A 27,056-nucleotide genomic window follows, 5' to 3' on the forward strand; every position below is an offset into this window, starting at 1 on the left:
AAAAAAGAAATCTGTGCAATCAATTCAATCTAGGTCAGGCTTAGAGACAGAGCATTCGTTGTCCTTTTTAAAAAATCATTAAATGATTTGCAATGCATTTTCCTTCTTGAGAAGAAAGATAATGATCAGACAATCCCGTGGACTTGGACTGAGATTCAGCAGACGTGGTTAAAAAAAAAAGAAGAAGAGAGAAACAGAACAGAAAAATTACTGGGCAGATACAACTTAAAAATAAATAAATCATAAAATGAAGATTCAGTGATAAAGCAGACATAACCATGGAGAAGAAAAACTGACAGAAGACAGCAGACTCCTCCTCTGCCCGCCCTCTTAACTCATTCACAAGATCAGCTAAAAACATTTCACATTCATAAAACAGACCGCCAGGGACAAGCAGCAGTTTGCTGTGTCCTTAGCCATACAGGGACTGTGTGTACCTCTATCTATATACATATCACACGTGTACAGGGAGGCTGCGGATTATCTGTAAGGTTATGTGCTGCATTCTTTTGAGTGGAATTCTCATCTATAGCTCCATGCAGAATCATTGGGACATCTTTTGCTACTGCATACACACTGCTTGTGTGTGCTGACTGCTGTGGTGTTTTGGAGGCTGAGACACACCTATACTTCTGCAGTTTACACCAATCAAGGAGGAGTTTTCATTGAGACTTTTGCAGGAGTGGGATGCATGCACAATATCACTAGCACTACATATTTATCCATAGAGCTGGGGATTATATTCCTATATATCACCATGGACCTACAGTCTCACAGAGGTATGTTTTATTTTTTTTCACTAATATATTTTTTCCTATTCTTCCCTCAGAATTACTTTATAGCTGTAAGTATTTCATTATGATAGCTTTTTTTTTTTAACTGTGATTGAAAACAGAAAAAAATGCATAGTGCAGCCTACGTGTATGCAGATATTCCAGTGCCTGTGCTGGATTATAGGTTTTGCTGTTTAACATTCTAATGTAAAAAAAGATATATACATATGCATGCCAGGAAATGCAAGACATTAATACTAGGAAGGTAAATACTGAATATATAAATGACATACTGTGAAAATACACTATGTAAAATAATACAATTCAAATTCTACTAGAAAAAAAAATTAGAACTGAATGTAATCTCCTAGGCTTTACTAAAGACTTTGATAGTAGAATTATAGGATTTTTAACTTAAATAGAATCAGAATAGAATTAAAAAAAAATCGTGCATATGTTTTAGCAGTTACAATGTGTCTCTTTAAATGGGCAAGGAAACATAAACTATATATCTTATATGAAATGTGTAATATTGTGATAATGGTACAAAAAAAAAACACACAAAAACATTTAAAATTGTCATCCACAGAAATAGAAAAAAAAAATTGTTATTAATGTAACTTGTTTTCTGTAATATCTTAAATAAAAATGTATAACTTCTGCTTAAACCATTTATTTAAAGTTTTATATAATAAAAATAGACAGCAGCCAAATATCTTTATTTGTTATTGAATTCAGCAGATTGTATTTGAATGTAACTTTCTGTAACATTATAAAATGGGGCACTTGCTAGTCCTTTGGTTGCCATTTCCTCGTAATATCACTGCGGAAGAACAAGGTGGAGACGTCCTATTATATCAATCATGACAACTGTCCCAGATAGGAGGAAACTATGGGGTAAACAAAATAATCCCATTATGTTCTGGAACAGTTTAATGGATTCTTTAAATGGTAGCCATCAAAATAATTTTAACCCATTTGATGACAGGGTGTTTCAGGCCTGCCTGGCAGCAGAGGGGTTAAGCCTAGGAGGAAGACAAGAATATGTATGTATTCTAGTGAGTGACATTGGGAAGATATTGTACATGCTTTGTTCTTTGCCTAGTCTATAAAACAACATTGCAATGGATTTAGTTGTAATGTTAGTGGTTTTGTTAGTGCCCTTTTAACCTTGGGTAAATAATAATAATAATTAATCAACCACTTATTTAGTGTTAGCTTTTATAATGGTAAACTCAGTTTCCTTTGTATACAATAGTGCACATCACACATTTAATATCATATAGCACACAGTGGGCGTTAGTGTGTTAGACAGCTTTTATAGAATGTTATAGAATGTCATTCTTTATTATGTACAATTATCTCATGGAAAGCCTGTATAATACTAAAAAAATGGCAGCACTGAAAGTGAGTATTCTGTGCCAGTAACCCGTAACTGTCTGGCAGTTGTGGGGCATATCTGGCAGTTTATACCCCCCAACAACACACACACACACACTACCAGGACTAGTTAAAGGGAAACTGTACCCAATTTTTTTCTTTCGTGATTCAGATAGAGGATGCAATTTTAAGCAACTTTCTAATTTACTCCTATTATCAATTTTTCTTCATTCTCTTGCTATCTTTTTTTTTGAAAAAGAAGGCATCTAAGCTTTTTTTTTTTTGGTTCAGACTCTGGACAGCAGTTTTTTATTGGTCGATGAATTTATCCACCAATCAGCAAGGACAACCCAGGTTGATCCCCAAAAATGGGCTGGCATCTAAACTTACATTCTTGATTTTCAAATAAAGATACCAAGAGAATGAAGAAAATTTGATAATAGGAGTTAATTACAAAGTTGCTTAAAATTGCATGATCTACCTGAATGACGAAAGAAAAAATTTGGGTTTCAGTGTCCCTTTAATACGTGACTTCAGGGTTAATGGTGCCATACTAACATTTTACTTAGAAATACTAATGATTTAAACTATCTTAAAAATACATTTAATTTTAAAAACAAAACTTTACATTGTAGTTTGCTATGAGAAGCCAAATAGTCATGAGAAATGTTCCATACTGTGGAATCCCAGCCTGTGGTACTTGTACTGAACCACTAGTGGTACCCAACTGTACTCAGGTGTCATGCAGTTTTCTTTTTGATGCAAAGGGATAGTGGTAAGTTATGATCTTGTCGATCTACAGATGTTGTAGTGGGAATTGTGCTCCACGCTGGAGGAACAGGAGGATTCATTGCAATATGATATGTGAACATCTGTTTCTATACTAGCGCAGTGGATCAAGTGTTTGGTAGATGTACAAAAATGATTTAAACACGCAGGCCTATGCATACCTATTTAGTGTACCTCACAGACTGCTCAAGCAAACAACTCTTTTTTTTCTTCAGTTTATAGTTTTCTTACTACATAGTTGAATATAATTTAATTTTTTTTTATGATTTCCTATTTAAAAAAATAAATCACAGTTCATGTATTGTTAAAAGAATTATCAATTGGTTTGTCAGCTTTGAGTTCACTAACTGAATGTATAGCTATGACTAATTTAATCAATCATACATTAAATTTTCTGCAGAGTTTATATCACGGAGCAGACAAAAACTGTGCAGAATTCTCCTCTCTGTTGAAACATGTTGACAAAGTAGCTAGCTAGTAGTTATTTCCCTGCAAGCACAGTATAATGTTAAAGGGACATTAAACACTTTGAGATAGTAATATAGTAATATAAAATGATAAATCATATATAAAAAGACTCTGCAGTATACATTCATTATTTATTTTGTCCCACTTGCTGTAATTCCATGTTGAAATTAGTTTTTCAGTTCCTGTTAGAAATGGAAGTTCAGAACACTGTTATATACCACACAGCCATTGGCTGCACATTCTAGTGACCTATTTATAACAGCCCCTCATTGGCCACAGCAGAGAAGGTAACCTAAGTTACAACATGGCAGCTCCCATTGTTTTATAGACACTAAAACGTTGCACTTATTTTGCCATTATTAAAACAGCTAATGCAATTTTAAAAAACACATCTACATGTTATTCTCAGACTAATATTTTATTTGAATGCATCATTCTATATAAACATTTTATAGTGTTTAATGTCCCTTTAATGAACCTGTGCAACACTTCTTGTGCCTTTAATAGGTAAGGTAAATGCTGATTTTTTAGATTATTTTCTTTTTTTCTTTTATGCAACATTAAATCATGTTTTTACCTTCAAGCTTAATCACTTCAAGACCTAAGTATTATTTTGTATCTGTAAAGGGCTGACTTCTTTCTTATTAGTTTTTTTGGGTTGTTTTTCTTTATTTGAAATATCTTTATATTCTAAGTGACTGTCATAAATATAAAAATTAAAGGCATATTACACACCTGCTGTTGTGTATTATGCTTTATATCCCACTCCCATAAGAGGTCAAAAAGTAATTTCTGTAACCTGCAAATACTGAAACCAAAAGCAAAATCTGTAACCTAGGTTTTCAAAATGCTGCATGTTGCTTAAAACCATCTATTTGATTTGCAGTGTTGCTTTATGCATATGCACAATATTTGTAATCTAAAATAGGAATATTATATATATATATATATATATATAAAGTCATATACAACCTACTGTGTGTAATGTGTTTCAAACTTTAGGGATAGATTACGAATGGAGCACTATTTTGGGCTTGCGTGTTAACTTCACTAGATGGAGGCTTATTGCACGCGCTAGGTTGCGCTCATATTACAAGTTGCAAGTAAAAAGTTTGCGCATGATCACATTAATGTATTACCCCGTAGACTTCAATGGAGCGCTCTAACTGGGGAAAAAAAACATACTTGCGCGCTAACTCAATCATATTCATTCAAGTGAGCTAAATTATTAATATTTCACATTCCAATGTTCTTCACATATAGAACAATGTAATTTTTATTATAAATACTTATATATATAGATATCTCAATATCTATCTATCTATCTATCTATCTATCTATCTATATATATATATATATATATATATATATCGATATCTATATATACCTATATTATACCTATATAAGTATAGATATGTATTTTGCATTAACAGTATCAGATATATAGAGAAGTACATTCTTTTCTATGTGAAGAACATGTGTATGTATGTATGTTTTTGGAAAAGCCCTTTGCTGCCCTATTTTTTTCTAACACCTTATAAAAAAATTATAGCCATTATAACTTTTTAAATATTTTTTTGTCTTAACTAATTTTTTTATCAGACAGTGTTTATATAAGTGTAACCGTACTTTTACATGTATTTATATTGATTTTTGTTTTTTTTCTTCCCCTACCTTCCCACTAGCCAGACGAGAGTAAATTGCGATTATGCTAGAGAAAGCGTGTTTACTTTCAACTCGTAATACGCGCGCTATTTCGGTTGTGCTTGAAGAGCAGAGAAATATACAATAGCGCTTGTGCGCAACAGTTAGTGTGCCACTCATAATCTAGGCCTTGGTTAAGAAATAGATAGTGTTAATTATATCTAGTGTGTGAAATGTGATGGTAGTTAAGAAATAGTTTGAAAATGTTAAAGGGATTGTAAAGTCAAAATTAAATTTGAATGATTAAGACAGAGCATGCCATTTTAAGACACTTTTAAATTGCCTTCTCTTATCAATTTTACTTTATTTTCTTGGTATCCTTTGTTTTATAAAAAGAATAAGTACATATTCTTTACTACTGGGAGCTAGTTAGTCATCGGAGACTACATAGATTTGTCTGTTGTCATTGGCTCACCAGATGTTCTCTGCTAGCTCCCAGAGTTCATTGCTGCTCTTAAGCTAACTTTAATTATGTGTTTATTTTTTTCCAAGGGCTAGACCCTAAGTTTTTACAAGCAACAGTGCAACAATAAAATGCTGTAACATATTAGGGCATTTTCTTTTTGAACTTTTATATCCCTTTAAAGAAACTAATAGTTCTAGAAGCAAATACCTTTGCATTCTTAATGATTTAGAAAATAGTTGTGCCATATGTTTTATTGCTATTTTTTTCCTTTTCCATTTTTTTTGCTCCCAGTTTGAGTACTAACCCTGTGACTGTATCGATAATGGATTTAACTGTTTGTATGCAGATATTTTTTGTGTGTCATCACTGGCATATGCGAGCATGCACCTGCCCAAATAGTTGTATGCACAACCACTCTTTTACTGATACAGTCTTAAAATTATGGGGGGGGGGTGGCAAGAGGGAAGCCTTTGAGTCTGAAAAAAAAGAAAATCAAAGCAATATTTGTTATTAAAGAGACGTTGAATTAATTTTTTTTCCATGATTCAGATAGAGCATACAAATTTCTCTTGGTATCCTTTGTTGAAAAGCATACATAGGTAGGCTCAGGAGCTGGGAGCTAGCTGCTGATTTGCAGCTGCACATTTATACCTCTTGTCCTTGGCTTATTAATGTGTTTAGCTATCTCCCAGTAGTGCATTGCTGCTCCTTCAATAAAGGCTACCAATTTGTTTTATTATAGAAGTAAACTCTAAAATTGTTTAAAATTGTATTCTATATCTGACTCATGAAAGAAGCATTTGGGGTTTGATAATTCTTTAAATGTATAATGAAAATAATTTTAAAACATTAAAATGTAAAAGCACTTTTATGCCCCTTTAAAATATGAGAGGTGCATTGAAGATTTAACCAGCTTTCCTTTTTTGTTTTCCATAACATAACCCATGCACTTCATCATTAAAAAAAAGTAAATTTAACAGTTTATAAAGGAAAATATGTTTTTATCATGGTGCTTGTTAAGGAATGGATTCAATGTTATAGTATTCCTGTGAGAAAAGTGTTGGCATTTGAGGGCTAATGAAATCACACCAATGAGCATTCAGCTGTGTCATAATGTTTTTGAGAAGAAGATAGAGTTACATTTGTTGGCTGGCATAACCAATGAGTTAACCTATTGGCTGCCAGAGGGGGAAAACATGCATTGTTTAGCTATGAACTGTTAACCTACTTATTTCACCAAATGGCATTTTGACATCACTGAAATTGCACTGGGGACAAATCAAATGCATTCAACTACCATACTCCGTTGCTATCAAATTAAAATGCATTGTGCAACACATTACTAAAAGAGAGAGAATGAGATAGAGAGAATAGGGGTAGATTTACCAAGCAGCGGATGCTGCAATCTAGCCCCTTTAGTTTCCCGATCGCTGGCGACATAAGTTAAGAAGCAGCGGTCTTCCTTAACTCATCTGCCACCTCTGAGGCGGCGGACAGCAATCATCCCAATCAGATACGATTGAGATGATTAACACCCCCTGCTAGCAGCCGATTGGCCGTGAAGGTGCAGGGGGCGGCATTGCACAACCATTTCACTAGAAATGCTTGTGCAATGTTAAATGCCGACAGAGGATCATGTCCGCCCGCATCTTAATAAATCTGCACCATAGAGAGAGAAAGAGAGAGAGAGAATGAAATAAAGAGAGAAAGAAAGAAAGACATAGAGAAAGAAAGAGAGAGAAAAAGAGAGGGATAAAGAGAGAGAAAAAGTAAAGAGAAAGAGAGAAGAGAGAAAAAGAAAGACAGAGAACAGGAGAGAGAGAGGGAGAATGCAAGAGAAAATGAGAAAGAAAGAGAAAGAAAGAGAGAGAAGAGAGGAAAGAGAGAGGGAGAGAGAGAAAAAAGAGGGAGAAAGAGAGAGAAAAAGTAAAGAGAAAGAGAGAAGAGAGAAAAAGAAAGACAGAGAACAGGAGAGAGAGAGGGAGAATGCAAGAGAAAATGAGAAAGAAAGAGAGAGAAGAGAGGAAAGAGAGAGGAAAGAGAGAGGGAGAGAGAGAAAAAAGAGGGAGAAAGAGAGAGAAAAAAAGAGGGAGAAAGAGAGAGAAAAAAGAGGGAGGGAGAGAGAAAGAAAGAAAGAAAGAGAGAAAGCAAAAGAGTTTCCAAATCATAAGCAGATTTAAAAAATATTAGGTTCTATCTCTGCAGATTTAGAAAAAAAAACATATGGATGTAGTTGGTGCAGCAACTAAAAGACTGGTAATCAAGGTATTTAATTATATACAGAAAAAGCAGTTAATTGGATGCAGTTAAAAATTCAAAGTCAGTTTAGCTCATTAATAAGCAACTATTTTGTTTCATTTTCATAGCCTTTAAAAGGTTTTTAAATACTCGTATAAAAACAATCTAACTAAGCCAAACATATAATCTTTTTTTTTTACTTTAAAATATTAACAAAACTCCAGGCCCCTGTAATACCCATTCAGAGTAAAAAACAAATGCTCATTTCCTCGCCAGAACCACATTACTTATAAATTGCTGTCCAAGACTGTACAAATACAGTTGCCATGTTTTTACTTCTGTTATACAGTTTAGGCAAAAGATCATATCAGTATTTTACTGAAACGTTTCTTAAAGGGTCAGTAAATGATTTTTTGAAAAGCCTCTTTGGAATTGCTCACACCTGTGTTGCTGTTTAAATAAGGGAACCAGATTTCCCAGACCCCATTTCAGGGCACCTCTGATGCAAATTCAGGACACCTCATAAATGTTGAGGAGGTGTTAAAAAAACTGGTGACCATTTTTAATTTATACAGGCATGTGAAAATAGTTTTCAAGTGTTCAAGCCCCAAACACATATAACCTGCCTCTGTATGCTAGCACATGCTGGAATTGTTTATTTAAAGGGACAGTCAAGTCCAAAAAAAACTTTCATGTTTTAAATAGGGCATGCAATTTTAAACAACTTCCCAATTTACTTTTATCACCAATTTTGCTTTGTTCTCTTGGTATTCTTAGTTGAAAGCTAAAACTAGGAGGTTCATATGCTAATTTCTTAGACCTTGAAGACTGCCTCTAATCTGAATACATTTTGACCACTAGAGGGCATTAGTTCACATGTTTCATATAGATAACATTGATCTCATGCACGTAAAGTGACCTAGGACTGAGCACTGATTGGCTAAACTGCATGTCTGTCAAAAGAACTGAAATAAGGGGGCAGTCAGCAGAAGCTTAGATACAAGATAATTACAGAGGTAAAACGTGTATTATTATAACTGTGTTAGTTATGCAAAACTGGGGAATGGGTAATAAAGGGATTATCTTTCTTTTTAAACAACAAAAATTCTGGTGTTGACTGTCCCTTTAAATTAAGGGGAACTGAGATATTAACACATAATTAGTTTATCTGTCTTACTCGGCTTTATGGCTTTACACACGGATGCAGTCACCGGATTTTGTGGAAAGTGACATTGGTTCTAGTCATTTACACCCTTGGGCAAGGGACAGGAAATTCATTTGGGCAATTTTAGGAAATCCAGGACAGCATAGCCCTTTAAAAACATTTATGGACAAATTCAGGACTCTCCCTAACAGAAAATAAATTAGGGATACAAATTCAGGATTGTCCTTAAAAATAGGAATGTGTGGTCACTTAAGTTTAAAGTACTCTTCACTGCTGAGTTTATTATGAGTTTAATTTATCCCACACAGTTGCAAAATAACAAGAAGCACTGGCAGCCCATAAGTCTAAGCAATTTTTCAGCTTGATCTCATCGGATCAGTCAGAGACCCTACTTACCGCACTATTGGCTGAAACTGAGATGTGCTCTTATTAGCCTCTGCAGATCCTGTTATCAAATTTTGCATTTTTTGTAAGGCCTTGAGTGCTATTTTTTAATGGCACTGTTTATTCTTCTGGATCTATCTGCTGCTTTTGGCACAGTTTATCATCCACTCCTCTTAAAAATCCTACATATATGTGGCATCCGAGACACAGCACTAGAGTTTCCTTTAACAGAATATCTTCTGATCCATTGCCTCTCTGAGTTGGAGTATTGCAAAGTCTTGGGTTCCTTGCTTTCCTCTCTCTATACATCCTCCCTCAGAAAACATATATTCTACTTTGGGTTCCAGAAACACCAAAAATGCTAATGATACCCAAATCTATCTTTCCTCTCCAGATATCTCTCCCTCTTTACTCAACCAGATTACCAACTGTCTCTTCATTTCTTTCTTGGATGTCCTTGCAATTCCTCTAACTCAGTCCGTCTAAAACTGAGCTGCTTCTTATTCACCCACATCTAACACCTGACATTTCTCTTACAGTTAGATACTCTCAACACCTCACCCCAGTTCCACTGTCTTGGGATCATACTTGACTCTAAACTCGCATTCACTCCACATATACAAGCACTCACCAGATCCTGCTGCACACGGCTACACAACATTTCCAGAATTTGACCTTTCTTTTCTCAAAAAACTACAAAAATACTAATTAATGTCACACATTGACTACTGCAATTTACTTCTAAATGGCCTTCCCAAACACTGTCTCTGCCCCCTCCAATCTATTATAAATGTTTCAACTAGACTCATCTACCTAAGTTTCAGATCTACACCAGCTGCTTCACTTTGCCAGTTTCTACACTGGCTCCCCATACACTCCAGAATACAATTCAAAGTATTAACCATAACATATAAAGCACACAACAGCCTCACTCCCAACTATATTTTCTCTCTCATCTCCAAATGCTCCACGACCCATCCTCTTCGATCAACCTCTGACCTATGTCTCTCCACTCTTATTATCCCACTCCCGACTCCTATACTTCTCATGCGCTGCTCTTGTCCTCTGGAACTCTCTACTCCACTTCATAAGACTGTCTTCAACCTTGTATTAGCTTCAGATGCTTTTTGAAAACCCACCTATTCAGAGAGGCTTACCATCTCTCCACTATTTTTCATACCACCCAGAATAAACCTTGAACTGCCTGACTCACTGCTGCAGCTACAATCCATGTGACAAGCTACCCTAAACCTTATGTCTCTGAACCTTTAACCCGTAGACTGTGAGCTCTCCGGAGCAGGGCCCTCTTCTTCCTGTACTAGATTTGTTTAGTCTGTTATGTTTTGTATCTTATCACAAATCCTTGTAATTGTATAGTTCTATCTGTTTACAGAAACAGCGCTACTGAATGTTGCGGTGCTATACAAATGATAATAATAACTCCTTTAAATTCTTAAGGTAATATTTGTAGATGGCAGGATCTGCAGATACTTTGGTTTTAGTCAATGCTGAAAAACATTGTTTATACTGGTGGGCGGATGGTGCTTACTTTTATATTGAAACTTTGAGGGGTTAATTCAGCTTAAAAACATATGAACTGAAAAGTGTAAACAGTAATACAAGATTGAGTAAATCCAAAGGTGCTTTTTAAAGCTAAAATTTACTGTCCCTTTATGTTGCACTTAAAACACATTATTTTATTATTATCAATCATAATTTCAGGCTTGTCAGTTAAATTTGAATAAAAAGGGAAATTCCAGCAAAATAAATAAACTCTGAAAGTCTTTGTGGGGTCAGGGTATTTAGGCTGAGCTCTAATCTACTACTTAAATAAAGCAGAAAGAAAAATAACCGCTTAAATTGTATTTGAACCAGTGTAATTCACCAAAGGAGCCAGTATTAACATCCTAAATTGTTCTGACCTATGATAATCTCCTGTGCAGTTCTCCATTTATTAATAGCATCTAGAAAGTTAAAGGGACATTAAAGGGACACTAAACCCAATTTTTTTCTTGCATGATTCCGACACAGCATGCAATTTTAAGCAACTATCTAATTTACTCCTGTTATCACATTTTCTCCGTTCTCGTGCTATCTTTATTTAAAAAGCAGGAATGTGATGCATAGGAGCCGGCCCATTTTTGGTTGAGAACCTGGGTTATGCTTGCTTATTGGTGGGTAAATGTAAGCCTCCAATAAGCAAACACTATCCATGGTGCTGAACCGAAAATGGTCTGGCTGCTAAGATTTACATTCCTGCTTTTTAAAAAAAAATTGAGAACGAAGAAAAATTGATAATAGGAGTAAATTAGAAAGTTGATTAAAATGTCATGCTCTATCTGAATCATGAAAGAAAACATTTGGGTTCAGTGTCCCTTTAAGCACTAAATACATGCGCATAGTAATGAGATTCTTCCCAGCCTCCCTCTAGCCATGGGTGCTGCCATGTTGAAATCTAACTTTTAATGCATTCCACTGCTGACATGTTTGCACATATGAAGCAACTATCCTTCAGATACTTGTAGGGAAACTCAAGTTTTATGGGTTCATTTATTAATGTACGAGGGGACATGATCCGATATAGCGGATCATGTCTGTCGCACATCGATTAATGCCGACAGCATACCACCCCCTGCAGATTTGCGGCCAACAAGGGGTGTCAATCAGCCTGATCGTATTCGATTTGGCAGATTGCTGTCTGCTACCTCAGAGGTGGCGGACGAGATAAGGAGCAGTGGTCTTAGGACCCCTGCTTCTTAACGTCCGCTTCAGCTGGAACTGAAGCGGAGTGGTTTGGAAGCAGCATCCGCTACTTCTTAAATAGACCCCTATATATGGAGGCACCCATATTTTGAAGACAGTACATAGAGTTTTAGCGTCCCTTTATTCATAAAAATAGGAGTAAGATGGTCATAACGAAGCACGGATTAAGGAAAGTGGTAGGGCATGTGTAGTGCCTGTGATGGTGGAGCCAAGCAATCCTTGGACAGCTGGGGGTGGGGTTTAATTAAGCTTAGATTTCTCTGAGAGAAATAGGTTGAGAAACACTACAATGCATGTGCATGTAAGGTGCAAATTTGCAACCAGTTAGTATGCAGAGCACCCTCCCTCAGGTCTATCACCCACACACAAAGAAAAAGAGAAACAAGTCAGAGAGATGGGAGAATGATGTGTAGAATATGGAAACACAACCACAGGGGGTACAAAAGTATATTTGCAGATTGATTTTTTACATCACATTGGGCACCAACAGTGTCATTGTACTTTACAACATTTAAGGCTAGATTGAAGCGCTATCGTTTGCGCTCGAGCTATATTGTTTTTTTGTGTTTATTTACACGCAAGTTAAATTGCTCTCTTATTACAAGTTGAAAGTAAAAGAGAACGCGTGAGCGCAATCACGATTTACGCTAGAATGATTACCACGACCTCTGAGCTCTGGTTAACTGTTTCGCAAAACTAATAAGTGTCACAAAACACATCAAAAATACTTTACAAAGTACAGTTACACTCATAATCAATACAACATCTAATAAAAAAATATTCCAAAAAATATTGCACAAAAAAGTTATAAGGGCTCTAAGATATTAGGTCTCAGGTGTTGCTGGGGTAAATTATTTGTGAGCAGAACTCAGTAGATTGGCTGTTCAATCTGTAAGCTGTTTCACAGTTGTTTTAAAACCCAATTTTTTTCTTTCATGATTGAGAAATTTAAAAAAAAAGTTCTGATTTACTTCTATTTTCTTTGTATCCTTTGTTAAAAACATACTGAGGTAAGCTCAGGAACAGCAATGCACTACTGGGAGCTAGCTGCCTATTGTTGGCTGCATATATATTCCTCGTCATCGGCTCACTTGATATGTTTAGCTAGCTCCCTGTAGTGCATTGCTGTTCCTTCAATAAAGGATACAAAGACAACGAAGCTCTGATAGAACATGCAATTAAAAGTAAAAATGCAATTTACTTTCATTAACAAAATGTGCACAAACGTTTTATATGCACACGCTGAGGCACCAGCTCCTACTGAGCAAGTGCATATACATATATGCATTTTGTGATTGGCTGATGGCTGTCACATGATACAGGGGAAGGGAAAATGCAATTAACTTTGGAATTGGCCAGGGGGAAAAATTTACCACTGATTTGAAATTCAAAGTTAGTGCTATTGCATTGTCTTTTTATTATGTATTTGTCGATTATGCAATTCTACTGGAACCTTCATCTGTATCTGCTACTCCTCTCTGTGAGTCCCTTCACTGGCTCCCCATTTACAGCAGAATTAAATTCTAAATTCTCACCCTGACCTACAAAGCCCTCATTAACGCCACTCCCCAATATCTGTCCTCACTAATCAACAAGTCTCCAGCCCACCCCAAAGATCCAACAATGACCTGCTCCTTGCATCTTCTACCATCACCTCTTCCCATGCTAGACTGCAGGACTTCTCTTGTCCGGCACCTACCCACTGGAATGCACTTCCTCGTGCTGTCAGACTTTCCACTGATCTGTCCTCCTTTAAACGCTCCCTAAAGACATTTTTGTTCAGAGAAGCCTATCACCCAACGCAGTAACAAATGAATTCCACTTAACTAATCATTACTTTAATTTTACTATGTACTCACATCATTCTCATCCTTGCCGTCCCCACCTCCTGTTTCTCACCCTATTACCCTTCTAGATTGTAAGTTCCCACGGGAAGGGTCTTGGCGCTTTATAAATAATGTTTAATAATAATAATATTAAGATTATAACAATCAGCAAAAATGAGTCTTTATTCAGAAAACCATTACTTTAATCGAGTCTTACTGACTAGTGATTTAAATAATGATTTTAAATTATTTGATTTAAATCAAATCCACCCTAATACACGCAACATAGTATATATTTTATAAACTTGATTTTGCATCTTTATTTTATTCCTCCCCTTTATGATTAGGGCAGACTAAATATTTTGGTTATGCATTAGAAGACTTGGTGTAAAATGATATAAAACACTTCACTTGCTCCACTTGTGTCTCCTGGAAACCTCACTAGGGAGAAATGCCTGGAAATGCAATTAGAACAATAGTAACAAGGAACAAAGTGGTTTTCTGCAAGCAGCCTGGAGTACAGATAAGGTCATCTATTTCCCCTGTGGTCTCAGTTAAGTTAAAACTTTCATTGAGTGATTGTATTCTGTATTGTACACAGAGTTATCAGGGTTTGAAAAGCATTGAAGAAATAATATTAAACTGCTCATAATTGCTTTCCTAGGCACATCACATCACTAAGTGACATTGACATGTCCCATAATCTGCAATCTGCTTCATTAAAAATTGCACTGCAGATAATGCTGGTATATTTTTGTGGATTGAATTAGGTAATACAACACTTTAGCAGTTACATTATTTGTGTTATGAATTCAATATTTGTATATAGTGTCCCCTTCTCCCTATAGGCCACTACGCTCAGGAGAGATATTCTAAGAAGTCTCGTCGGTACAGTGAGGCCCTTAAAAAAACATTCAGAAACAGAAATTTTATTTTTACATATGTTCAGTGGCGTCACTAGGGTTGGTGTCACCCGGTGCGGTAAGTCATGGTGTCAACCCCTCCTCCACAGAAAGCAGACACACACAAAAACACAGGCAAACACACATACAAACACTCAGAAACACTTAAAAACATACTCAGATGCACACACAAACACTCGGAAACACACTCAGACACACACAAAAACACACACAAAAACACTGAGACACACAAAAACTCAGACACACACATACAAAATATGTAAACTGCACTGCATTAATTATAAAGCTCATGCCTAGAGCTGCTTCCTGGCTCAGCAGAGCATCAAATGAAAGATAAACAGAGCACTCTAAAATAAATCAATGAAGAAAAGGTTTAGGCGCGCAAACTATGAAAATTCTGCTCTCTGACTCTGTTCCAAGTCTGTCAGTGCACAGCCCTGGGCCGCATATCACTGAGCAGTGAGCACAGATAGGCAGGCAGGTTTCGGCTAGCAGCGCAACTTTGCAAGCCCCACGGAACACCCACAACATTCATAGTGAAATTGAGCAGGGGAGGAGCAAAGTACAAACAAGCAAAAGCAGCCGGGAAAACTATTTGTTGAAATTGCAGCACTGGCTCAAGGGGCAAAAAAATTGTGTGTCTACAACTTCCCCAGTCCCACTAATGTTCACAAATGCCAGCCTCTAATAAAATAATCTATGCATTCAATAAAATTAAAAAAAAAATTTTTTTTGGTGTCAACCCCTGGAGGGTGTCACCCTGGTGCGGCCCGCACCCCCGCACCCCCCTAGTGAAGCCACTGCATATGTTTATGTTGTGTATAAATAAATGTTTATGTATAAATAAAGAAATGCAAAATGTTAGGACCCAGAACTAGATTTTTTAAGCTCTTTTTTTAATTTAAAAAAATATTAAAATTAAACCTAATGATTCAGATAAATTGTTCGATTAAAAAAAAAAGAACTTTCCAATTTACTTTTATTATTAATATTTGCCCAATCTTTTAATATGTACACTTTCAGAGGCCCTATCTTCTACTCAGCAAGCGTAAGATTTCTCAGTCAACAAACAGCAAGCGCTACCCATGTGCTGAACCAATCTCCTAATCTTTACGTTCCTGCTTTTCAAATAAAGATACCAAAATAATGAAGAAAAAATGGTAATAGGAGTAAATGAGAAAGTTGTTTAAAATTGCATGCTCTATTGGAATCATGAAATAAAAAAATTGGGTTTCATATCCCTTTAAGGAGATATGCGTATATAGTATATTTATTCATGTCCATTTACATAAGACCACAATTAATAATGCACATATATTTTCATGAACATGGTTAAAGGGATAGTAAAGTCAAGTCCAGCTTACTACTATTATCAAATTTGCTTTATTCTCTTAGTATCCAAGGTAGGCTCAGGAGCAGTAACGTTCTACTGGGAGCTAGCTGCTGATTGGTGGCTGCACATATATTCCTCTTGTCATTTACTCAACTAATGTGTTCACCTAGCTGCCAGCAGTGCATTGCTTCTCCTTCAACAATGGCTGGCAAGAGAAGAAGCACATTTGATAATAAAAGTAGCATGGTTCAGAATTCTATTCTCTATCTGAATCATGAAATATATTCAATATACTGAGTAATTTATAAACGTAGTGAAAAAACAACTTACTCTATAAGGGGCTTATCTGTATTCCTACGATCACTCACAGAATAGAACCGTGATCTGTCTGTGAAACAAAACAAGAGCTACACCTAGAAATATGTATAAAGGGACATAAAAGCTCAATAATACAACTGTTTCATTTACTGTGAAAATTTAGCACACTATCAATGTCTATTTAAAGAAGATACCACCTGTTTATTTGTTATTTTCGTTAAATGTTTTGTTAAACCGTATGCACAACGCTATAATACAAAACCTCAATAAAAATTATTTATACAAAAACAGCTCAATTATACAATGATCTATGATCTATTTATGAATGCTATAGCACTTTCTTATTGTACTGTTGCTTGCACAGACCTATGTGCTTAACCTCGCGCAAAGGGTTAAAGTCTGCTCAGTCCTGATTAGTGGCTACATGACTAAGTCTATAGCGGGCCTGAAACATTGTAGCACTTTTCCTATGGACCCTGGAATAAGAAAATAAAGGGACTTTTATATATTGGAGGCTGGAATCTGCTATGGTTCATTGTTGAGATTTGGCCGTCTGTAATTCCGTGCCCCAGTACTCCAAATGTGATGTTTTCCACTTTTTTGAACATTGCAAACTAATTTTTAATGCCAACACTTCAAATTTAACTGACTTCAAATCACCAAAACTTTCATAGGATTTTTTACATGGTAAATATGTTTGATTTAAAATTCTGATTGGTCAACATTGGGATAGAAACATAGACACTCGTTAGAATGCCGAATGGCCATGTCTTAAAGTCAAGATTATGTTCAAAATTAATTAGGGCGCACTTAAAGGGACATAATACTCATACTGCATCAGTTACAAGTGATTTAGCATATAACTGTAAAAAGCTGACAGGAAAATATCACCTGAGCATCTCTATGTAAAAAAGGAAGATATTTTACCTCACAATCTCCTCAGCTCAGCAGAGTAAGTTCTGTGTAAAAAGTTATACTCAGCTGCTCCCAGCTGCAGGTAAAAAAAAAAAAAAAAAATGAAGAAATGAACAGCAGCCAATCAGCATCAGCAGTGCTGAGGTCATGAACTCTTACTGTGATCTCATGAGATTTGACTTAACTCTCATGAGATTTCATAGTAAGCTTTCTTTACCTGATTGGTGAAATAATATGAGAGTTCACGAGGCTCATCCTTTCAGCTGTCCCAGGACAGACACACTAAAATGCTGCTTAGAAATCCTTTACAATGGGAGGTGGCTACTGAGGAACTTTTGAGGTAAAATATCTTTCTTTTTTACATAGAGATGTTCAGGTGATATTTTCTAGTCAACTTTTTACAGCTATACTGCATCACTTTCAAGTGTTTAAACATTTGGGTATTACGGCCCTTTAACTTATCTTTTCTAGGCAGTCGTCATTACATAGCCCTGCCATTAAAGGTACATGAAACCCAAATTTTTTCTTTCATGATTCAGAAAGGGCTTACAATTTTAAACAGCTTTCCAATTTACTTCTATTATCTAATTTAGTGTATTCTCTTGGTATATTCTTCTGAATAAGCAGCAAAGCACTAGTGGGACCTAGCTGAACACATCGGGTGATTAAATGGCAAGATGCATATGTGTGCAGCCACCAATCATCATCCAGCTCCCAGTAGTGCATTGGTGCTCCTGAACCTATTTGGATATGCTTTTCAAAAAAGGATACAATGAGTAGAAAGTAAATTAGATAATAAAAGTAAATTGGACGGTTGTGTATAATTACATGCTCTATCTGAATTAGAACAGTTTACTTTCCCTTTAACATCTATAATTGTGCAAATGTGTGTAGTTGTTAAATATTCACGTGTCTCCCAACTCTCTGCTCTGATGAGGGTGGGTTATAAAACCCTTTAAATTCCAGAATTTTTAAGCGTAAATGTTGATACCTTTTTTCAGTGAGTTTTTAGTTTCACAACTTAGTTTTCTTAAGGTGATGGTAAAGTGTGTGTTTTTCCTATTTCCCGTTTGATAGAATTAGCTATGTAATGCCTATATACTGTATGTTTTGTTTTTTTAGTGTTGTTTCTAATTTGCTCTATTTTCCTAATCTATTTTACTTACTGCTTATCGGCCACCGGCTCTCCTGTGAAATCAGTGGGGCAATTGTATTTTACTACTACGTATAGAGCGTGTGGGACCACTCTATAATGTCACTACTAGTGATGGGCAAATGTGCTGTAAGTGCAATTTGTTTGGTAGAAGGAATAGTCCTGTGGACTTAACTTTTGGACAATTGAAAGTTGATAAGAAGGAAAATGAATTAACATTCAGTAATCAAATGTTATTTCTGGTTTTTGAATGTTACTTTTGTTTTCAAATGCTTATATTAGATCGAATAACCACATTCAAAATTTCTAATGTAACATTTTATTTAAAGTGAAGGTCAATTTTAGCTAATAGCAATACACCATTTTAAACATTAAGATCCAAATATTAAAGTCGCTGACTTTATATTTCTAAAAAACTATTCATTTTCCAATAATATATATATATATAATACCTCTGTTATCGTGATTAGCTCCGCCCCTACTACACTTCCTTATTTCTCTGTTGTGACATTGCTTTCGTTCCTACAAGCGGACAACGCTCATGCACAACAGTCTATTTTAAATGCGCATGCGTATCTTCCACTCAGTAGCGCATGCGTTTAATTTACCAACGTTACTTTGAATTCAATGAATAGAAAAATATGAGAGCGGACTACGCATGCGAGTTTCATGAACGAGCATGACGATAACGCTCTGTTTGTTTTAATGCATGCACATAACGTAGTAATGATGCTACAGAAAAGGGGCTGGACGCCACGGGGGTAGATAATAGACTGGATCAAACAAATGTCAATCAATAACGGCAGTATGGCGGGCGGATAATACAACTGAAACGGAGCAGATTTAAAAGGTTAAAAATAAAACTTTTCATATTATTTATAAATAATTTCATGAATGAACATCATACTTAATTTACCAAAGCTATTTAAAAATGTTAACCACTACGCCAGACTTGACCTTCACTTTAAGAAATACTATTCAGAAGTTCAATAATTCATGTGGTAGGGAATTTAGTCAATTGATACATAATAGATACAAATATATTGATTTAAATTTTTCTACTTTAAATATTGCATAATTTTAATAATAAATTTAAAGAGAGCATTAACAATTATATTACAAATATATTGATTCCAATTTTTTGAATTGGACTATTTCATAATTCAAATCGAATTATTAGAAAAAATTGAATTGAATATTATATATAAAGATAGTATTAGAAATACTATTACATTAAATGAATGTTAGAATGTTGTAGAAACATTTAAAATTCGAAACGAAAGAATGTGTTCAAATTTGTTTAATTTTTCGATTGTTGCAAAACAATTTCCCATCCCTAGTCACTACACTATAGAAAATAAAATACAGGGGGGAGCAGTTCAAACACGCAGGAGAGAAAGAAATTCTTTGGTCTAGATTACAAGTGAATGGTGCAAGCGATATTAGTGCTCCACTTTGTAATACTAGCGCTGGTATTACAAGTAAATCGCAATGCGAACATGAGCTCATGAGTGAACATGAGAGTGCACTTCCATTGGCTCCTTCTGGAGCCTCGTTCTGATGCCGACAAAGGCAGCATCAGAACTTCGAACAGCGTTGGCCAGCAGTTTTGAATGTATATACATATATATACACACAGATGTGTATATACACCTATTAACATAATCATATACATATATATTTACATTGCGGTTTATGGGAACACACAGTTCCCATAGATGGCAATGTAAAGGAACTTTTCAGTGCCGTTTTTTTCTAACACCCCACTCCCACCAACTTTAAAGCCCCAAAATTGCCTAGTGCAGTTTTTATTACACATATAAATAATCATATCCATTAGTGCTGCAAAAACTAATCAATATAATCGATAATAAGCGATTATGAAAATAATTGTCTGTGCACGGAACCACCTGCTTCACTCCGATGAGCTCCTGCACATGGTGTTGTGTTTTATGGTTATGCCCTTAGCCTAAAGGTCGTCTTCAGACGTTTAATTTTCCCTTTTTTAAGACAGTATAAGTTTACAACTACTCCTGGCCAGGTGATTTGGAACTATGCTTTGCGTGATATAGTGCCGAGCTTGTTTATTTACACCTAGTCCTAGATTGAGGGGAGTTGTTGTTTGAATTGATGTATACTATTATCTGTTTGCACAATTATTAGCGGATCGCTTGCTATTGCTGATTATATGTACTGTATAGATAAATGTGTAAGGCTTTGTTCTGTTATTGATATATAGGGGTAGATTTAATAAAGGGTGAGCGGACATGATTCGCTTTAGCGAATCATGTCCGCTTGACCTCGCTAAATGCCGACAGTGATTTCACATTGCACAAGCATTTCTGGTGATCGGATCAGGATGATTGCAGTTCTCCACCTAAAAGTCTGACGACTGCTGATTCTTAACTTCGGGACGATTCAGCAGCATCCACTGCTTGTTAAATCCGGCCCAAATTCCTTAGAGCTTTTGACTTTTTTTTATTGTTTTTTATTTTTTTATTTTTAATTAATAGTAATATGTTCCAGATTCAACCTCTATAAGTGTAAATCTGTTATTTTAAGAGCGGACTAGATATTTAAACACTAACCTTATAGCTGGTTATTTACCATTGCATTTAGATATTCAAGTTATAGACAGTGACAGTCTACCTCTTTCTAGTTCTACCTCTTTTCAAACAGTTTGTGGTTTTGTTTTGATTACTTATAAAAAAATTGTTCTTCTGCTTAAAAAGAGTTAATGTAAAGTTTTAGGGGCATATTTATCAAGCTCCGAATGGAGCTTGGTGCCCCTTGTTTCTAAAGACGGCTGCTCGAATACGATTGGGTTGATTGACACTCCCTGCTAGCGGCCGATTTGGCACGAATCTGCAGGGGACGGCATTGCACCAGCAGTTCACAAGAACTGCTGGCGCAATGATAAATGCTGACAGCGTATGCTTTAGGCATTTATCGATGTGCAGCAGACATGATACACTGCATCGTATCTTGTCCGCTCGCACATTGATAAATATGCCCCTTGGTCTGAAATTTATATTTGTAACACTCAGTTTTATTTTAAATATAGGAAAAAAGTATTGATTTTTTTTTTATCCCATTAGTCGATTAATCAAAAAAATAAACGGATTATTAATCAATTATGAAAATAATCATTAGTTACAGCCCTAATAATCATATATAATTACTGGGAACACACAGTCCCCATAGACCGCTATGTAAAGGCACTTTTCAGTGCCATTTTTTTCTAACACCCAACACCGGCCAACTTTGAACCCTCATAACTGCATATTGCAGTTATTTTGTTAAAAAATAAAGATGCTACTATCTTTATTTTATAATAAAGTATATTACATTTGATTTTTGGGGGCCAATTGGGGCACATTTATAAAATAATCAGAAATCTGATCTCTGGTTAATTTTTTAAGTGCTAATTGCTACCGCTGTCCCATGTTTCTGTGGGAAAGAAAATAAATCTAACTGAAAATTGTCAGGAAAAAATCTACTTCTTATGTGAAATTAAAACTAAATGCTTTTGCATTGTTGTTTTATTAAAGGCACATGAAACCCCATTTTTTTTTTCATGATTCATTTAGAGAATTCCAGTTTACTTCTGTTATGAAATTTGCTTTGTTCTCATGTTATTCCTTGTTGAAGAGATATCTAGATAGGTAGCAAATACAGTTTATGAGGCCTATTTATTAAAGGTCTGTCGAACCTGAACCGACAGCGCGGATCAGGTCCGACAGACTTCGCTGAATGCGGAGAGCAATAGAGCACTATTTCCTGTTGTGTAGTGGTACAAACAAGGAGGCCCATTTATCAAGCTCCGAATGGAGCTTGAGGGCTCTGAGCAAGCGGACAGAGATCGCCACAATTCAACCCGATCGAGTACGATCGGGTTGATTGACACCCCCTGCTGGCGGCCGATTGGCCGCGAGTCTGCAGGGGGTGGCGTTGCACCAACAGAGTTGTTGAGTGATTTTTCACGATGCCAGGTCCTAAATGTATAATTGTGTGTAAGGTTATTCTACCTGATTCTGAGTTCATTTGATTTTTTATTTTTCTGAAATGTTTATATGTGCCTCTTTTTAGCTTGGCTCTTTGTTATTTTTCTTGGAACTGCATTCTGACTATTTATAAAATTAGTTTTAAAAATTATGAATAAAAAGGTAATAATTGACATCTTTTTCTTGTTATACAGGATCTTCAGATGTACCCTGATGGATAATTAAAGTTGAATATTTATTCACACCTAAAGAGTGACCTTTTTTAAAGCTAATAAAAGGCAACAAATAAAAAGAACATGGATATTTCTGCTGCGGATATCCAGCAAGTTCTTTCAATTGACCAAATCCGTTCTATTAGGTCGAACAATGATTATGTGGAGCGTCCTTCTGTTTCATTCCTGCAAACCTGGTCTAATCCTTCACTTTCACAGCATGGTGCAAAGCAAGAGTGGCCCCATGATCATCTTGTGTCCTACAATCACCAAGATCTACATCGCAGCCAAAGTCATCAACACCAATCCCAACATCTTTCACATGATCAAAGCCATTCCAGTATAAGCTCAGTTTCTCGAAGTACCACTGCTTCAGATCAAAGACTATTATCGGGGATTACACCATCTCACTCAGGGCACTCAATCTTGAGGACACAGCCCAAAGATGGTGACTTGAAACAAGACGAGTTTATTAAAGGCATAATGGAGAAGCCTGACCGATATGTGGGTCACCTCTTTATCTGTGAAGAGTGTGGGCGTTGCATATGTGATGAGTGTACGCAAGTTCGGAGCCTTCCTTCTTGTTGGGTTTGTAACCAACGTTGCCTGTGTTCTGCAGAAAGTGTAATCGACTATGGAACTTGTCTCTGTTGTGTCAAGGGACTGTTTTACCACTGTTCCAGTGATGATGAGGACAACTGTGCGGATGACCCATGCTCATGTAACCAGGGATCTTGCTGTGCTCGATGGGCAGCCATGAGTTTGTTTTCCTTCTTCATGCCCTGTCTATGCTGCTATCTACCTGCCAAGGGTTGCCTAAAGCTCTGCCAGAAAGGGTACGACAGAGTTAAGAGACCCGGCTGTCGTTGTGAGAATCATACTAACACAGTTTGCAGGAAAATATCCTCTTCTAGTGGCACACCATTCCCTAGGCCTTTTGACAAACCAGTATGACCTAAAGGCGAGTGTTGGATATGATAATATTCTTCTTATCTTCCCTACAATTTCCTGCTGTGCTCTTCTTGGAAGAATTTGGTGCCAGTGATAGTGAAAGCCTTACCAAGACCCCATTAACAAATCAAGAGAGATTTTCATTTGGGAAAGAAAACATCACAAAAGGAAATGAACACTGTTAAACTTCATAACATTTGAAGAAGTAATCTAAAAATGGTGCTGCTCTTCTGAGTGCTACGTTAGATGAGCTGTGTTCTTTTTAGTGTTATGTTCACTCAGTGGGAAATGCTAGTCAACAAAAATTTACAAAAGAGGATCTAGCGGATTATCTTTTCTGCAATTCGGAAAATATAGACAACTTAAATCTGGATACAAGTAAATCTAGAATCTACGCATTTCACATTAACAAATGCCAAAATAAAAAAAAAGAAAGAAAGAAAATCCCCTGATTGCACTTACATTTGGAAGAAACTGAATGTAAGAAGTAGGGCAGCCAATGTTGATGGCAAAGAGAAGATTGAAGAGGAGAGAATACATGCACCTTGATTACCGTTTTGATACAAGTATTGAGTATTGAGGACAGTAGAATGATCGAACCAGGCAAAATGAGAGACAGTAACTGGAAAAAAAAAATCATATGTCTTGAGAGTTTAGTTGGGTTTGCTTTTATGAATTAAACCCTTGAGTACATATAATTTAAATAGCAAAGTAGTGGATCATGGTGTCTGATTTATTCTTTTAAATTCAGAAGGAAATTTTAATAAATATATCAGCCAGGCAAAATGCATTCCGTCACATATACAATTGTGTGATATAAACCAAAGAGATATAATGTGCATGAGTACATTGTCTGTCTTCTCTTATACCTTTAGATTTATCATTTTACTTTTTGGCCATAGTTTGTTGGTACAAACCAAAGCTTAAATTGTTTGGATACACTTAAACCATTTACTGATACATGCACTTTTTCACCATCTCTTCTTGTACAGAAGGGTAATATTTACTGTAAATTTATTTGATAAACAATGACTTATGTTTTATATATTTCTGCATAGCAATTAGGGTATCTACCAAGAGCTGCAGACAGAAGTTTTCCTGCTAGGCAGGTAAAACATTAATTTTGAGATTGTGACTCCATATTAAAGGGGTTATTATGTGTTATATTGGTTAATAACTAAGTGGTGCTAGGGCCCTGAAGATCAAATATTTTTTATTATTTGCATTATTTTTTCCGTGCCTCTAAACAAAGACATGAAGTCATAATTTAATGCCTGTACACTGTATTTTTTATGTCGGACAGGTAATCATTTGTATAACTTACCTTAAAACTTTATCTAAAACAAAACCTCTATGAATAAAAAGCTTGGTAAAATGCACTAATACCAATTGACTTCAATATTGAGTCAGAGATTTCTTTCAGTTAGGCTCTGATTATTTGTGAAGATGCTTTCTTGTTGTTCATCTCACATATATTTGAATTGTAGTTTGAATTTAAAATTAATTAGATGCCAATAACAAAACATCAAAAATATAAACAATAGCACCTAATTTGTGTTAATAAACTAACCCCCATATTAGACACTGCTTCTGTATTCAAGTGACCATACAAAACACTAGGGATGGGGTATGGAAGGCCACAGCAAATGTCTATTAACATCTTAAAAAAAAAACAAAAAAAAATAATATCAACATCTAATTTATAATCTAACCATACATAAAACTTGATATAAACTTGATATAAACTTTATGTTAACTGTTCATAACAAACCCAGAAGTGCTTGCCCCTTTCTCCTCATAAAGTGCCTTCCTCCAGAATAAAATCAGGTTGGCGCCTGAATCCCAATTTCCCTCCCATCAATTTTAGGATGAACCAGACCAAGACCTCAATTTTAACATAAAAAAACAGAAGCACCTGGCCAATTCAACTGCAACAGGTCCCAACTCAGAAGAGAACAAAAAAGGAGAGGAAGAGCATAAAGATTTTTTTGCACTGCAGATCTGTAATTGTTGGCAGTACTCCTACATTTATTATCTCATATATATATGTCTTTTTTTTAATTATTACATTTTACTGTGTTTAGCAGTCTGGCTAGGTTAATTTATGATACAATCTTATGGATTCCTTTGGCTAGTTAAATTTATTATGTTCTCTGAAGTTTAAATGATTAAATTGATCAATGAAGGGAGCAAAAAGTAAACCTAATCCTGCAACCCCCTATTAAGCAAGTCAAATACAAAAACCGGACACCTCTCCTTTAAGAACAAATCAGTGTATACAGCGCACTCATAGTAGTGTAAATCAAAAATAATATTTATTAGGGCAATAAAAACTAAATGAACTGAGCCCTTTTGAATTTGTTTTTTTTTCCCTAATAAATATTATTTTTTATTTACTCTACTATGAGTGTGCTGTATACACTGATTTGTTCGTAAAGGAGAGGTGTCCGGTTTTTGTATTTGACTTGCTTAATAGGGGGTTGCAGGATTAGGTTTACTTTTTGCTCCCTTCATTGATCTATATATATATATATATATATATATATATATATATATATATACTGTATATATATATATATATATATATATATATATATATATATACATATATATATATATATATATATGCAAATTAGTGCAGTTTTTTTTTTATCTGAGTTCTCTTATTTTAAATTAAAGGGATATTCCAGCCAAAATTAAAAACCACATGGGGGCATTTATGTATGGAACAGAAGCAATTTTGTAATATACATGTATTAGCAAAAATGCTTCTAATAAAAGCTATAGCTGTTTCAAAAGTGTATTTAAGTATGCACCGTGCACCAGCATTTTACACACAGCACTTGCTCAGAGAGCATAGGGTGCTTGTGCCATCTGGTAATAACTCAATTTGTTCATTGCTGACATGATACAAGCCCTGAGCAGCTACATTATTTAAAATGTGGGTGCACTGAGAATATCTAGCTATGCTTCACATGCACGTGCAGAGAACAATGTTAACACTAAAACAGTGATAACTTTTACTAGAAGCATTTTTGCTAATACATGTATATTGCAAATATCTTTCTATTCAAAGATGTAATTAATTTATGTGCATTTAAGTTTTGACTGGAATGTCCCTTTAACACACATACTTCTATGTGAACAAACTTAAAAAATAAGATTAAGCTCTTGTGGCATTGATATTGTTTTGGTCATTATTGTACTTCATGCTTTTACCCAAATGCAAATATATTTATGTTTTACCCACTCTTTAGTTACAAATCACTTAGGAACAAACAGCAATTAAATGAACTAAAAGTGGTATATAATTCCATTTACTATGTTCTACAAACCATTTTCAAACTGCTG

At 35.5% G+C, this 27,056-nt stretch overlaps 1 protein-coding gene across 1 annotated transcript; it reads left to right on the forward strand.

The window, feature by feature from the left end:
* The first annotated feature begins 388 nt into the window (after positions 1 to 388).
* Positions 389 to 25,104, forward strand: SPRY3 (sprouty RTK signaling antagonist 3). The gene is made up of 2 exons (XM_053699433.1): positions 389 to 779; positions 22,737 to 25,104. The coding sequence occupies exon 2, from the start codon at positions 22,839 to 22,841 to the stop codon at positions 23,706 to 23,708; it is 870 nt and encodes a 289-aa protein (XP_053555408.1). The 5' UTR covers positions 389 to 779; positions 22,737 to 22,838; the 3' UTR covers positions 23,709 to 25,104.
* Positions 25,105 to 27,056: the final 1,952 nt, after the last annotated feature.

This window comes from Bombina bombina, chromosome 1 (assembly GCF_027579735.1).
Source record: "Bombina bombina isolate aBomBom1 chromosome 1, aBomBom1.pri, whole genome shotgun sequence".
NCBI classification, from domain to species: domain Eukaryota; kingdom Metazoa; phylum Chordata; class Amphibia; order Anura; family Bombinatoridae; genus Bombina; species Bombina bombina.